The 16,356-nt window shown below is 34.7% G+C and overlaps 1 protein-coding gene across 1 annotated transcript in view; it reads right to left on the bottom strand.

The window, feature by feature from the left end:
* Positions 1-2,605: 2,605 nt before the first annotated feature.
* Positions 2,606-16,356, bottom strand: part of LOC145688083 (putative cytochrome P450 CYP44) — a 40,345-nt gene continuing 26,594 nt past the window's right edge. Inside the window, exons 7-10 of the mRNA XM_081761811.1 lie at positions 14,871-15,037; positions 10,615-10,693; positions 7,680-7,836; positions 2,606-4,123 (exon numbers count right to left, since the gene is read on the bottom strand). Of these exons, the coding sequence (XP_081617937.1) occupies positions 3,963-4,123; positions 7,680-7,836; positions 10,615-10,693; positions 14,871-15,037 (564 nt within the window). The 3' untranslated portion in view covers positions 2,606-3,962. The remainder of the gene's footprint in view (positions 4,124-7,679; positions 7,837-10,614; positions 10,694-14,870; positions 15,038-16,356) is intronic.

The following is a 16,356-nucleotide window of genomic DNA, read 5'->3' as shown; positions in this document are numbered from 1 at the left end:
AGTTCAGTACTCCTCGTTTCCGCAACATAGTTCGATTCGCTTTCTATGAGCCTGAAAGTTGGATCGTTCCTTACGATTACTGCTTTGACGCAATTGTGAACCACAAGTGTTTCAATTACGACTTGATTGCTTTTGTCAGGTGTGCTCACTGTGAGCAGAGTAAATGAAATCTTTGAGTTTTACGTCCCACGGTTATGCCGGTTAGGCTAAAGGAGACGGTGATGATGAGTAATGAATGAAATGGTGGAATGAAGAAAGTGGGAGGAAACGGGAGAACCCCAAGAAAACCCACGCACACGGTGTTTGTCCACCACAAAGTTCACTTGGCGAAGGCTGGGATCGAACCCGGGACCCCAAGCACCAGAGGTGAACGCTCTACCACTAAGCCACCGCGGCCCCTGTGAGCAGAGTATTTGTGCGAGGCATGCACTCTTTTCTGAACTGCATCTTGATTATAGTAATTGGTAACTTTTGTATACAACAACAAAATCACTTCGGATTTGTGAAACAAACAACTTTCTATTGTGCTTCATCACTTAAATATGCTGGAAACACGAACATTAACTAGTTTAGAGAAAATAATAGGTGTAAGACTTCTCTCTTATGTTTTGGACTATGTATTACGACTATAACATGTACCTCCATTTGATGTTCTAACTGCTGTATCTCCTAAACCCTTTGAGCATTGCATCTAAAACTTCCCAGAGATATTGAGCCTTAGTACTACTCTATCACATATATCTCGGGTAGCAACTCGATTCACTCAAACGTGAACTTTACTTGTGAGAGCTGAACTAAAATTCTTTCTTCACTCAATTCTTTTTTTATTGGCTAGGAGCCTTGCATCCATCATAATTGTCGAATTTGAAGCAGAAAGTGTTAAATTTTGAACTCTTTTAGAGGTAATGTATATTGAGAGAAATTATATAAAAATAAAACATTTTTCCACTTTTTGCAATATATCTAAAAAAAATAAAAATAAAAGAGGCAAACTAACCTTTTTTCGTACTGCTCAAAATACCTTGGCGTTTTACAACACTAATAAAAACGAATCTAGAAATATTCTGTGTCACAAAAGTAAAAGTGAAAAACGTGGATTTCTCTCGAAGTATATGGTAGTTCATTAACTGAATAGATTAACAGTTGATTCTGACGCTGCTATGTGTTCTAAACAAGTATCCGTAAGTCAGCGTGTAAAAAGACAAGATGATATGATTTGTGTAGGAGAGAAAGCTATTCAAAATGTTTCTCATAGTAGGCTTTATTTCATCACATAACTTTTAAAGAACTTCTGTTCCCTTCAACGAAAACAGTGAAGGGGCTGGACAAGCCCTTCGCAATAAGTGCTCGTTCTCAAAATTTAAGATAACTTTTACAGTGAATTCAATCTCGCTTTTGGGAGCCTCCACTCAGACATCTACTCTACTTGTAAAACTTGTAAAATTTTGTCACCTAAATCAACAAGTTCTAGGATCTAGAAATGTATTAATTTATTATGTTTCGTTAAACATTATAAACTAATTAAAATGCGCTTAAACAACTGATCCTATATATGACTCAGCACTATTATATGTGTTTTCCTTTATTACACACAACATAATAAACAAGTTCTGGAAAAACTATAAGAATGCTAATATTTATAGAAAGCATTATTTTGGTATATATGTGCATCACATTAATCCCTAAAATAATCCATAGATAAAAACTAAGTGAGTGGAGAACAAATACGTGTCCTTGAACAAATCTTTTATCGTATCCTTGAAAAAAAATCTCTCTCCTGATTGTTTTTTAGAAAGTAACTTTTGCAAAAACAATCTTCAGTTGTTATTCTTGAAATTAAGAACTGGACAAGTTCACATGTCTATAAGCCTATGGACGGATTTTCATGCAAGCTTCCGCTGTGTTCGTTGCTTGGGATTTCTATGTGTAGCCAACAGAAAGTTGTGTTACACGTAGAACCGCACTTAAACAACTTTCTGAATTGGCTATTCAGCCACATCGCAAAGAACGCAACGGACGCTTGCATGAAAATCCGCCTTACATTGTCACACTGTTACGCCAGGACTATGCATCCTCTTACGCGACTACTTAAGTTTTTATAGTCTAGCTAGAAGGATCTTTTCGTTCATTTTATTTGACTTTTCGAAGCAACTTTTCACTTATTTTTACTGACTTTATTTTCTTTAGACCTTACGCATATGCTTTTCTTGATGTCAATACAATATTTTACCAATCCCGACTGAATTAGCAAAACTAAATTTATTAATTGTGATTATGCAAATACAGTAGTCCTTGTAGCCAAATAAGATGCCACTAGTTGTTTTCTATTCACAATATTAGTAAAAAGTGAAAAAAAGATGTTTACTACCTTTGGTCATAAAAAGCTAAATGGTGAGGTGCTCCTTGAAAAGAATTTAGTGTAATTAAATGTATAGTTAGAAGAGAAGTTAGTTTTAGTGCACTTTAGTAAATCGTGTTTCTTTAAAATCTTTATAAAATATTTTACTTAGGTAAATAAAGGCTCAGCAAAATACAGTGTTGTCTAATTCCTACAGTTGTCTAATAAATCACTTGTTAACACTAAAAAAAATAAATTGAACAAGTATTTGATACTTGTACGAAAATTTTATTTCAAGTTATAATACAAAAAACATAACAAAGTTAATAAAATCAAAAATACAAATGAATACAGGTCTTTTCGCACATGGAGGAATCACATTCATATTCAATATTTACAAAAAAACATGGCGTTATATGTATACACAAAATACAAAATATGTTTATTAAACCTGCGTATATAACAAAATATATTTCAAAATACTATATCACATGTTTAAATACATAATAAGCACACACTTTGTTGCTTTAACAGACTATTCACGTAACATATTTCATCCTTTGATATCCCACAGACAGTAACTTACGTAAATACTTGTAAAGAAGTAAAACCTATATATAAATCCTACTACTGAACTCAATTCAGTGTCTTATTTCTTCAGCATTTACAATTGCACATCCATTAAGATACAACTCACTACATCATGACAAATATATCTACTTTTCTTACAAACGTAAAGAGTCGTATTGGGTATTTTAGTGAAAATTTTCAGCATTAAATCAGCATCGTAAGGCAATTGGGGAGCTAATTAGTTCCATTAAAACGAAGTGAAATTTGGCCTTGAAAACAAACAATAATAATTATCGGAACTGGCGTGCTGATCACGTATCACAAAACTACAAGCCCATAATCCTTTCTCTGTAATGCCACTGAGTATTAAGTTTAACCAACCAGTGAGTATTGATTTCTAAAAATGTGTGTCAGTCTTGATTCCCTGGTTTGAAAGACTGGTTCGAAACTGTTAATCTGACAATATAATAGCACATATGAACATTGCTCATTTAAAATCGAGCAAACTATAAATAAACGAGTCAATTTGAAGAAACGAAAATAAATATTACTCAATACTGATATAAAATTAACTCGTATATTAATATGAAGTTCACGAAGCAAAAATATATGCAGAGTAATTTGTCTAGCCTATAAACGAATCGATATTCGTAACAATGTCAGTGATTATTTTAAACCTTTTTTCTGGAGTGTATAAATATGGCTGCTATTTAGAGTTAAACAATATTGAAAAAGGCATTTATAAGAAAAGAGCGTTGTTTTATCAGTATATAATAACCGTAAATAATGACTGACTCTGTTTAAACAAATACCAAATCAAATATCCTGTTGTTTGGTTTAATTTTTTCTTCGTTTCTTGCTGTAAAACATTCACACAAGATTTGAATTCTTCTAAGTGAATCAACCACGTTATCAATCGGAAGCACTTAGGAAGACAGTGAAAAAACATCAATTTGTCGTGAAAATAATTTTCAGCATATTAAATCATGTGTGTCATTCAAACGTCTCCTTATGGTCGAATTGCACAGACACCCTAACAAAACTCTAAAATCATTCACTCTTGTCTTTGAGTAAATTGCACTCTCACTGATCTATCTGGAAACAGCAAGGTGTTAAAGCTTTGTCCTAACTCCTCGTTCTCTGCACATGATACTTGGAAATGTTGCATTATCCTGAAGAGACCAACATATATATTCTGTAGTGCGAAACGACGACCTGGAATATACATTTAAAATATCTTAATATCCATGCTACTTAAACTTTATATTTCCTGAAGTATTATGCAAATAAAAATGTAATTTATGTAACAATGTTACAAGAAAAGACAGGTTATTTTATGAATGTATCGTTAAAGCGTCAGTGTGTACATTGTTAATTTGGAAATTTGAACCTCAATTGTGAAACGAAAAGAGAAACATTTCGCCTTTCCCACTGGTAATTAACTAGTGAAGGATGGGTTTTGAACAACATTTTACGCGACTTGCCCTGATACAATAAATATATACATATATGCATCCAACTATTCAATATTGTTATATGATGAAGAGCTTGTCAAGGGTCACGTATACGAGGTGATTCGTAAAATTTTCTCATTTTGGTTGTCCCCTCTCGTTTAACTGTTGATTTTAATATGTGTAATAGGAAATGCCAAAATCTGTCCAGAGGGAAATGTAATATGATAAAAATCTGTCAATGGCAGTATTTATTTATTTGATATATTTAAAGTGATTTGTAAAATGTTTTCATTTTGAATTTTATAATAAATCGTTGTCGTTCATTGGTGCTGTAGGCTCAACATGGTGGAAGCTCCGTATTTTGATCCTGCAGCACTAGTGAGGGACAACGATTTATTATAAAATTCAAAATAAGAATATTTTACAAACCACCTTAAATATACCAAATAGATAAATATTGCCTTTGACAAACTTTTATCATATTACACTATTGTGCTCGTTTAATGAAAATTTGATTATTTGAAAAGTTCAAATTGGACCAAAGAAAAATTGCATTTCACTAAGTTCATATTTCGTGATTAATGAAAATCACAGATTTGTTAATCTGTAGGTTCTACACTGGATTTATTCGTAACAGTGTTTTGTCATCAAAAATTAAATTATTGATTTTTGTTTATTTTATTTTACTTTTTGCATAAAATGAATTGTTCTATATTAATTTTTAAGAAATACTCATTTTCAGTTGGAAGAAAAATAAGAGAATGTATCAAGAGTTTGGAACTAGTTAAATGTCTACTTGACTTTTAAGTTATGCAATAGAAATTACACTTTTACAATGTTTATCTTCCTTGGTAGTGTTGTATTCTACGAGGCACATGCAAAAAAATGTACTCATTTAATAAAAATGAGTACAATTTTTACTAAATACTTCTACAACTTTTATTTCTAATCTCCAAACAGCAAAGAAAAGCAAAAGATAGAAGAAAGAAAACATAACAGTTTTGTTTGGAGAGTACATACTTTATGCTGTTATTTTTGCGCAAATAGTCGTAACATTGAAGCACTTTCCAAAATGGAAGAAAAGCTTTTTAACTGTATGCCATTGTCATACGTTTCTGACATCAGACCATTGAGAAACTCAGTTACCGTTTGCTAAAGATTTTCCTTGTCAAATAAAGCACTTTTCTCTAAAATCTCTGTTGAATTTATATTTTAAAAAATGGTATGCACTAAGAGTAACATTCAGGCTATAGCCCGGATGCTTGCATACTTTCCAATTTTCAAAAGTAGTTGTTGTTTTGTTGCGACCATATCCAGTCCGACATTGATATAGAGGATAATCATATGGATAGACGGGAGGCTCTGTCCTGTGACTTTAAATGACTTCCCTCTACCTCATCACTGTTTCATTATAGGTTTAACCATGAGAACCTGAACTTAATGAGTAGTTGACCATATCTATTCAAGAGCACGGTGGTCATTGTTTTGTGGACAGAGTGAGACCGCTTGGCTTTTTTCAGTTTTGTGGGAGAGCTTAAAAGATGTCACGCCATGGATTACCGTTTGTTGTCGGGCACCATGTAGGCATATTATTTTTTGCTGCATGTCATGGTACGTGATAAAGACATAATATTTGTGCGCATCATATCAAAAATATTAATGCAGTTCCCATGCTGTTGTTTTAGTTCTTACGTAAGATTGGTTGTACCTGTCTGGCATAGACTTATTGGTAGTTGAGATGATAGATAATGATACGTTATGCGCTTCAACATATGTAAAAATTTTGCACGGATTTCATCAGTGTTATGCCGATTGCGTTATATGTTTTTATTCGCATTGCGCAACGTTCGCCACCCAATCAGGATGTTGGCATCTCCATCCTTAATTTTCACACACCTCGTCATGTTTCAAATTCGTCCATCATGTCATCGCCCTAAACTTCCATGAAATTACGATGAATGTCATATGATCGAATGTTTTAGAATTCGAACACCAATGACAAACCTCAATTCGTACCTGCCAAGAATCTTGATTTTCCGCTTAATTTTGATTCCCCACAGAAACGCGTAGTATTTCATTATAAACAGTTGTTTGTAATATTAGCAGTCTTGCTTTGACGATGACAGCCAGATAAGTGTCAGGGAACAAGTAGGGAATTTATCAGATTTTTTGTGCATGGTGTAGTGAGAAAATGTTTATCTCTAGCATATACAATTTGTCATCACTACCTGAACTAAATACTCTGTACGTTTGCGCGGCAAGTCGAGGTTAATATGATTATCAGCATTCGCATTGCAAAGTGAGCGGGTTGTTAATGATAAAAATGGACAGGTTATGCAACCACTCTGCAAATTTCTCAATGAACTGGCTACAGAAGTGTACGACGAGGTTATGCAGAAACGTATCTGCTGGTAAAATAATTGCATCAATAATACGGGTGATATTGAAGAATAATAGCTAAAGATATCTAATTTCTAAATAAAATAGTGGGCCGCGGTGGCTCAGTGGTAGAGCGTTCACCTCTGGTGCGTGGGGTCCCGGGTTCGATCCCGGCCCTCGCCAAGTGATCTTTGTGGTGGACAAACACCGTGTGCGTGGGTTTTCTCGAGGTTCTCCTATTTCTTCCCACTTTCTTCATTCCACCATTTCATTCATTATCACCGTCTCCTTTAGCCTAACCGGCATAACCGTGGGACGTAAAACAAATATTTCATTTCATTTTTCTAAATAAAATGGTTTTGCTTATCTAATTTATTTATTTATTATCGAAATGATACCACTTTCCGAGCGTGAGTCGCATATATATTTCATATGTATTTTAGATTTTTATATTCTTTCTTTAAAATAAATTACTAAGCGTATTTGCCTGAAACGTGTCCTTGGTAATATTTCCCACAATTACTAACACAAATTTAATAAAAATTGAATACTTTTGTCAATAACTCGAAACTTCTCTATTTAAAGATATTTGTCAATAATATATACAGTTAGTTACTAATAGGTTTTATATTATTTAACCTTGGTTTTAATGTGATTTGTAATTAGTCATTCAGACATACAATATGTGTTTCATGTCAACAAATATTACGAAGTATGTACGAAATAGATAATCAACGTGTTGTACTTATTGATTCATTTTTGGATAGGCAATTTGAATTTTAAAATTTCGATTTCATTGTACTCCAGCATAATACTTGATATTTATTTTTAAAAAAAGTGAAAGAAATATCATGTTCTGTTGTCGCGCGGACATTAAACTCTATTTTTGGTGATGTGACCTTCTTAAGTAAAATTCACAAAAACAAAATTCTACTTACCCACACACATTCTTGTTCCGTGTCCAAACGGAGTAAGAATGAAAGCATTTTCAGTGGCATCGTCGTTGCGGAGCCATCGTTCTGGTTTATATTCAAGAGGCTCGGGGAAGTACTTTTCTGACTTAAGCTGACTTGAATGATTTAAGTCAACACATGTCTGGAATTAGATTTAAAACATAATAAATTCAAAAATAAAATAACTGAATAATATTATATTTAATCACAAACTATATCGAATAGTTTATAATTACAAAAGATGTGTTAGTTCACCAATAGGTTATTTTCAAAATACACAGAAAATTCCATTTAATTTATTCCTCTAATTTAAAACATTTCCTTCAAGAGATTGAAGTTTACATAATGTTAGGCATCTTGTGCAACTATTTAATTTCGTATTATTAGCATTTGTTTGAAAAATATCATTGTCAATAGGGATGATATATCCAAATTACACTATATTTTAAACTTGTCTTAACTTTCTGCCAAACCAAAAATATATATATAATAGTGCGAAGGGGGTGCGGTGGCTCATTGGTAGAGCGTTCACCTCCGGTGCTTAGGGTCCCTGGTTCGATCCCAGCTCGCGCCGTGTGGACCTTGTAGTGGACAAGCACCGTGCTCGTGGGTTTTCTCGGGGTCCTCCCGTTTCCTCCCACTTTCTTCATTCCACCATTTCACTCATCTCTCATCATCACCGTCTTCTTTAGTCTAACCGGCATAATCGTGGGACGTAAAACTTAAAGATTTCATTTCATTTTATAATAGTGCGAAAACTTACTTTGAAGGTTGTAAAATGAAATTTATCTTTACACCAAAGTAATGAATAAAACAGTCGTCAGATTCTGCAGTCGTCAGATTCAAATTGTATTTAAAGTAGTGGTATTAAATTCTCTAAAGTAGTTTCACCTAAAATTTCGTCTACCAAATTAACACAGGAAAAGATAGTATTTTATAATACAACACATAACCTAGATACACAGGAAATTGCACAAGTTTCAAAAAATTCCATCAAGTCGTCGGCTACACGGTACTAGATCAATAAAATAACGTGCACTGCCAGTTATTCAGTCAATAATCTGAAAATCTATTAATTTCCGAAAATTTAATTACAACAATATTTTAGAAAAGTACATATGTGTATAAAATTAGAAATCAAAATACACCACTAGAAACGCATTTAAGAACTCCCATATTCATCGTCAGGCTTGACGGAAATTCGTGGGGGCATGTTGGTTCAGTGGTAAGGTGCTTACCTCTAGCGCGTGAGGTCCCTGCTTCCACCACAGCCAAGTAAGTTTATGGTGGACAACATTGTTTCCGTGGGGTTTCTGGGGTACTACCGTTTGCTCCCACATTCCAATTACATCAATTTTTTCATCATCATTCACTTGCCTTAATCACTGTCTCCCTTTGCCTAAAGGGCATAACAAATCATGTTACGTTAAACTGGAAGATTTAATTTTATTTCGTTTTGACAGAAATTCGCATGTGGATATAGAAGGCAAACTAGTCTTAGTTTAGGGGTCCCAGTGCATCTGCTAGCGTAGATGGTAGGCTAATCTACCTACTATCTGGCTAGTATCTGTAAAGTGCATGTTGTTAGTATCCTTAAAGTTGCTGGGGGAACGTGGGAAGTGTAGTCGAGTGCAGCTTACAGTCTGTGTCTGCAATCCAAGGAAGGGATATTGTTTGGTTTAATAGCTTCGAGCGTTGCAGTAGAGTGTGGTTCTGAGAGATCGGGGGATCGTGAGTAATGATTTGTCATTGGTTCATGTGTGATATACATGACACAAGGCAAAAGATTGGCAGAGTAGACGTGCCCGTGACACACCGGAGAGTGCTTGAACAGCATAATCTTTTGGGCCGCCATAACTGATAGTAGGTGAAAGCTAGTGCAATTAGAGCTACCGTGGCATTTATGTGAGTGTGTCAACACTAAACAGCTTTGCTGACAGAGTTACGTTTTGACGTTCATCTTCTATAATTACCTCTGGACACTTGCTCATCCCTGACAACGTCTTTGGTAGTGGATTAAAGACTGAAGGCAATGAGATGATAGCTGCTTCTGTTTCGGACAACGTGTTTGTCCGTGTACTTGCAGGTTATCGAGAAAATTGGTGTATTATTACTCACACTTGGCATTCTCATCTACAGGCAATCACCTACACAGCTTGTTCGCCATTGATCTTCATTCGAGGCCGTTCATTGAACGTTCATTCCTCTACTATGCCAAAACCTACAGCGAGAGTGAAATGCCATGCCCAAGACAGACATTCAGTATCTGTGCAACCGGATACGCCCCTGAAGAACTTGGACAACAACTTGAGTTGTCTGTTGAGATGGTTGCACAAGCTATTAAAATTAGTATCGTACGCTTCAAAAACACCCTAGAACATATTCAGGCCTCCTACGGGCGCCGTTTTGAAAATGAAATGAAATTTTTGAGTTTTACGTTCCACGTTATGCTGGTTAGGCTAAAGGAGACGGTGATTATGAGAAATGAATGAAATGATGGAATGAAGAAAGTGGGAGGAAGCGGAAGAACCCCGAGGAAACCCATGCACACGGTGTTTGTCCACCACAAAATTCACTTGGTGGAGCAGGGTTTGAACCCGGGACCCCATACACCAGAGGTGAACTCTCTACCACTGAGCCACCGCGGCCTCAGGGCGTCGTTTTGAAATCATCTTTCAGTGCAGTATTTGTGTGTACTAACTTTATTCTAGATCAGTGAGTTCCAATAAATATTCTTACATATGTTACCAAATTTTTATATGTGAAAGTGAATATGCTTTTTCAAATATAAAATTACTTTTCTAACAATATACGTCCTAGCTGCGTTCATCTTGGCTTATCTTACACGATACTATTCCACAATCTACTGTACTATCAATATGAGTGAAATAATAGAATTGAAAATATTGACCTAACTTACCCCTGCAGGAATGTAATATCCTCCTAGAACCATATCCTTTTGCAAAATCCTTGATACTTCCGTTCCTAATGGGAACATCCTGAAACATATATATATATAATTCAAATTATTAAAGCGAGTTGAGTTTGTAAATGAGAACAGACGATTTGTTTCTTTTCCAAAAACTTCAGACTGGGCCAATTTAAATAAAATTTATTCTAAATGAATAATAATAATAATAATAATAATAATAATAATAATAATAATAATAATAATAATAATAATAATAATAATAATAATAATAAACTACTTAAAAGAAAATCATAGTTATTCCTACGTACAAGAAGGGTTGTCTTTATACATTGTCCACAGAAATAAAAAAGAACTTTTAGAAAGTTATCTTAGGTAGAACTGTTTGTGCTTATTTGCGAAAAAACAATCACCGTGCTAACATATTGGTCATGACTAGGTAAACGTTGAAGTCAGAGGCGTCATTTCAGACTTCGCTTGAGGGCAAGAGCACCACCGACATAAGACTTTCAAGTTTTGTAATCGTATATTACAGTGTATTAGTAGACAATCGACTAAATTACATGCATTCTTCAACCTCTTGGGAGGGGGGTGGCAACTGCCCCCTCCTGCCGCCCCTGGTTGAACTTATTTACTTGTGATAACGATTTTTGAAATTTAAATTTCAGCTTTACCCTAAACAGTTCAAAGAATATTTCTCTTCTTGCCTACAATTCTTATGGACCTGAATGGATTAATAGAGCAAAGAACTCAATACTTTACATACTTAATAATATGTATTCTATCAGATTTATGCTTGTATTTAGCGTTACTTTTCTCTACTTTGTATTTTATGATCACACTTGTCTGTGATATGCAAAAAATTATTGTTTTATATTCGTACAAAACAGTAACATAAATAAATATATAGTGGTTATTTTTCTTTCTTGCAGTAAAATGCTCCGCGTTAAGAATTGGTATGTAAATTTAAATGTTTAACAGTTTTTTACACAAAAAACAATAAAATTTACCACCTAGTGGTGATGCGAAATGAGAGATCTCTGTGTGTTTTAAAGCTGTCAAATTGTGGGTGCGCGATTTGTTAACGAAAGAGATGCAAGTCAGCAAGTGTGTTGGGTGTTTTGCGAGAAGCTCTATCCAAGATGATGACGGCCTACAAAAGTCATTGTAAAACAACATCGGCGAAGAGCAATAGTGTACGGCAAAGAAGCTTCAGTGACATGGATTATTGAGCGTTAACTCTTTAGAGACGGCTTTAGGGACACGTTAGGGGTTTATGTGTTTGTATGCTACGCCTGCCTCGAAAGGGTTAAAGAGAGTTATCGCCAAGGACCGTAGAGTAAATGCGACAAAAGTGACTGCAGGACTCAGTCAGAACCTGAAACAACCACTTGCGACAATCATATTCAAATGCGAGTGTCATAATCTGAATATTATCGGTCGGGTTGCACTGCCAACAACTCTTTATTGCAAGGAAACTGGTGCCGAGATTATACAAATTGGCTTGCCGATGACACGAAACGCATACAATAGTATGATGGTTCCTCTTTCACCTTATGTTGCACACAGACTCCTCCTTTCCACCATGGTGGTGGGTCTGTGATGCTGTGGACCACCATTTCCTGTTATGCCATTGACACTTGACGGAACTGAGTACTTCACCGTCTGAGAAATGGTAAAATATTTCTTCGGAAACTATTAATGATCAAACAGTTTGATCACTCTATTTCAAACAGGAAATAACCGCTCACGAAGAAATAGCAAAGGAGTAAACTCTTGCAAACATAGATTCACTCAGATATATGTTAACTTCACAGTTATATCACAGAAAGGTCTGGCAATCGGAAGATCTCCAAAAATTTTTAACACAACCCTGAAGTTATTATAAAATGTTAAAGCATAGTAGCTCAACCTGCGCCCTCTACACAGCACATCATTCTCATATGACCATGAATCTCCTTGTCATTCCTCAAAACATCTGTACATGTCCCTTTACAGACAAAAGTGAAAGACGTCTTAATAAAAACTGACAATGGATATCATAAAAAGAAGATATTTTTCGATATTTTTTTAAATATCTCTCATCGCTTGCAAGATTTAAGCCTACTTCCGGTTGGAGTTAGAATTGTCGTAGGTATGTTAAATTTGGTATATGTATGTATAGTAATGAAAATCGACAAAGAGACATTATAAAGAGGAGACTTCATCGATTGTTTTCTGAATATGTCACACAGTTTGCGAGATATGATTCTACCTCCGGTTTTGGAATCACAATTATTGTCGTAGGGACGTGAAATTTGGCCTATGTATGTATCTTGATAAGAATCGGCAAGGGGTGTAATAAAGGAGAGATATTTTCAATTATCTTTTCAATATCTCGCACCGTTCGCAAGATTCGATCCTACTCATGGTTTTCATTGATTAATTGATTATCGTTTACCGTCCGTTTTCAGCAGAGATGCTATATGAGATGTCGACCTACAATTTAAAGTGAAATCTGAACTATTCTTTCTATATGCTCCCTCTAGGAATCGAAAACAGGATCTTTTACACCAAAGTCGTGCACGATAGCCCATAGACCAGCGGGGAAGGCTTTACAGTTTTGAGTTAGAATTGTTGTAGGTAGGTGTTATGTGATACATGTATGTAACTTGATAAAAAGAAAAAGAGGAAATGGGGAACACAAAGAGGAGATTTTTCAATTATTTTTTGATATGTCGCAATGTTTGCGAGACGTGATCCTACTTCCGGTTTTAGAGTTAGAATTGTCGTAGGGAATGAAATGTGGTATATGTATGTAGCTTGATAACAACCGGCAAGGGGTATTATAGAGGGGAGATTTTTCTATTATTTTTCCAATATCTCGCACTGTTTGCGAAATATGAGCGTACTTTCGGTTGGACTTAGAATTGTCGTAGGTATATTAAATTTAGTATATGTATGTGTCGTAATGATAATTGGCAAGGGGTATTGTAAAGGGAAGATTTTTTCGATTAGTTTTTCAATATCTTGGTCCGTTTCCGAGAAATTAGCCTGCTTCCGGATTCGAGAATTCAGGGCTTGTGTTTAGGTGTTAAGATGTTGGACGTCATATCCTAGCGAATTTCGTTCACGCAATGCAAAATTTGCGTTTTAGTTTGCGCTAATTAGCATAGTAATTATAATTTATTTTTGCATTCTCGCCGAATAGTATGTGAAGCGTCTTTAGTGACTAAAAGATTTTGTAAAGCATCAGTTGTTTGATTTTGATAAATAGGTAGTTACTGCAATGGACTTCTGTTGGAAAAACTCGTATTCGAATCCACTGCCATGAAAACTTTTAATATGCTTGAATTTCAGTATAAATCCGTAGGTCAGTGGGGCAAGAAAAATCTCTTGTGAAGAAAAAAAGAGATATACTCGAATGACGGGACTGCAGAATGTCAATGAATGCAGAAAAAGATTTACAAGTTTATTTCCCTCAAATGTTTCAGATTTGGTACCATTTCCTGATTCATGTATGATCTGTGTTTTCTTTCTTCTTGCATGCAGTATGTAATAAGTAAATACATTACATACACAATTAATTATAATGTCAGTGATATATGGTGTTCATTGGACAAAACACTCCAAACAATAAAGATTCACCTTAGCTTGGAGAAATGGTTATCCTTCGTGTTTCATTATCATTTGCACATCAAACAAACGCCTGAGAGATATACAACCCCTATATACAACAATGTTTTGTTGGAATGTATAACTCATATAATTCATTGGTTTATTGAATTATTAAACAACAAATGGCGTACTTATGGTTTTGGTTGCAAACATAACAGAAATATGGTTTGTTAATGATATATTGATCTTCAAATTTCATTTCTGGAAAATTTCAATTGTAAACTTGGGCCACTTGGCACCTAAACGACCCAATCAAACCGTTTTTAGTACAAGTTTGAACAAGACAACTTATATATTCTTCCTTTTACCTTCGCCTTGTGTAGGTAGAAAGGAATGCAGAACTCTTCAATAGCAAGGACTCATATTCAGTCTTTCGGGTTTTATCTCTAGTACTTATTAAGTACAATAATAAAACAAAAAAAACTAAAAATCTTCTCAAATACACGGACAGGAATGTATTATAAAATTGACCAAATAAATATTTCATCGAAGAGAAAGTTACTTGCTGTAATACGTGCTAAGATACTTTAAAAACATAAAGAAAATGGAGTACTGTTTTTTTTTTTTTTTTTTTTTTTTTTTATTCTTACCTAAATGTTTCCTTGACAGCTGCTTTCAGATATGGTAGCTTATTTAAAACATCTACAGTCACTGGAGCGTTTTTATCTGCTGCTCGTTTCACTTCTCTATACAGTTTTTCTTGGACTCGTGGATTCTTGGCCAAACAATAAATGCTGTTGTAGAGAACAGACGGTACCTACAAAATTACAATTTCATGTAGTAATTATTTCATCACGTTAATATCAAATTTCTTTACTTCCAACTTCCCAAATGTAATTTATCTCTCCGTGTGCTCGTAACTATTACAATATTTTATGACTTACTCTGGTAACGCTATGAAACAGTTTTCCATTGATTTTAATTCTAAAAAGTGCTAATTAATGGTAAGTTAGACGTTACAAGTTAGATGACAGAAATCGGTTACTTGTTTATAGGAATTCGTTATTTTTGTATTTTGAGCATGTATCAATATTAAGCAGTGAAATGTCAAAGAAATTATTTTAATGATACAACTAACGAAACGTGTCAGTAAATTACTTTATATCACATAAAATATTTAACTATTCTGCTTTATGCTACGTATATGCAATGTACACGTGAAAACTTACGTTATTTTTTTTAAATTTATTGTTATTTAAATAAGTTAACCCAACGTATAAGGGGCTATTTCAGTGGTAATGTATTTTTGTATGATAATTTCAATTCTTTATATAGGAATGCAATGTTTTGTTCTTGTCACTCATTATATCTAATATGATGACATATAGTCATCAATTTGGCTACTAAACAAGGGCTGAAAGGGCATTGTTTAGTAGCCTATAGCATTATGTATGCTATTGCTTTCTGCAGAAAATCACAGAAACTTCATAGAAAGCACGAAACATCCGTTATCAGTGCAGGAATAAATAACAATAGTAAGGTATAATTATTTTACAACAGATTATCCTGAAAATTTCTTCATTCGCCTGTCCTATTGAATAGAATCTAGTTTTTAAAAAACAAACGTAATACTGAAGTATTATATTACTTTACTACAAAATACAATTAACTAACTAACTAACTCTATGGCCTATGGAACCCGGAGGTTCAGTGCCGCATTCACAAAAGCTCTCCACTGACTTCTATCCTTAGCTAACTGGATCCAGTTTTTACTTTGTATTCCTATCTCTGCGAGATCCATCTTAATGTTATCCTCCCATCTGCGCCTAGGTCTTCCTAACGGTCGTTTTCCTATGGGTCTACCAGTCAAGACTTTGAAAGCGTTTCTACTTTCTTCCATTCTAGCTACATGACCTGCCCACCTAAGCCTCCTAGACTTGACGACCCTAACAATGTTGGGTAAACCGTATAAACTATGTAGTTCCTCGTTATGAAGCTTCCGCCATTCCCCATTCTCGTTCCTCTTGGGTCCGAATATTCTTCTCAGGATCCTGTTTTCAAATACTTTCAGTCTATGTTCTTCCCTCAGAGTAAGCGACCATGTTTCGCCACCATACAGAACAACAGGCATGATTA

Source organism: Thermobia domestica, chromosome 6, assembly GCF_964235325.1.
Source record: "Thermobia domestica chromosome 6, izTheDome1.hap1.1, whole genome shotgun sequence".
In the NCBI taxonomy this organism is placed as follows: domain Eukaryota; kingdom Metazoa; phylum Arthropoda; class Insecta; order Zygentoma; family Lepismatidae; genus Thermobia; species Thermobia domestica.
The sequence above is the reverse complement of the archived record's forward strand: the minus strand, read 5'-3'. Positions and strand labels throughout refer to the sequence as shown.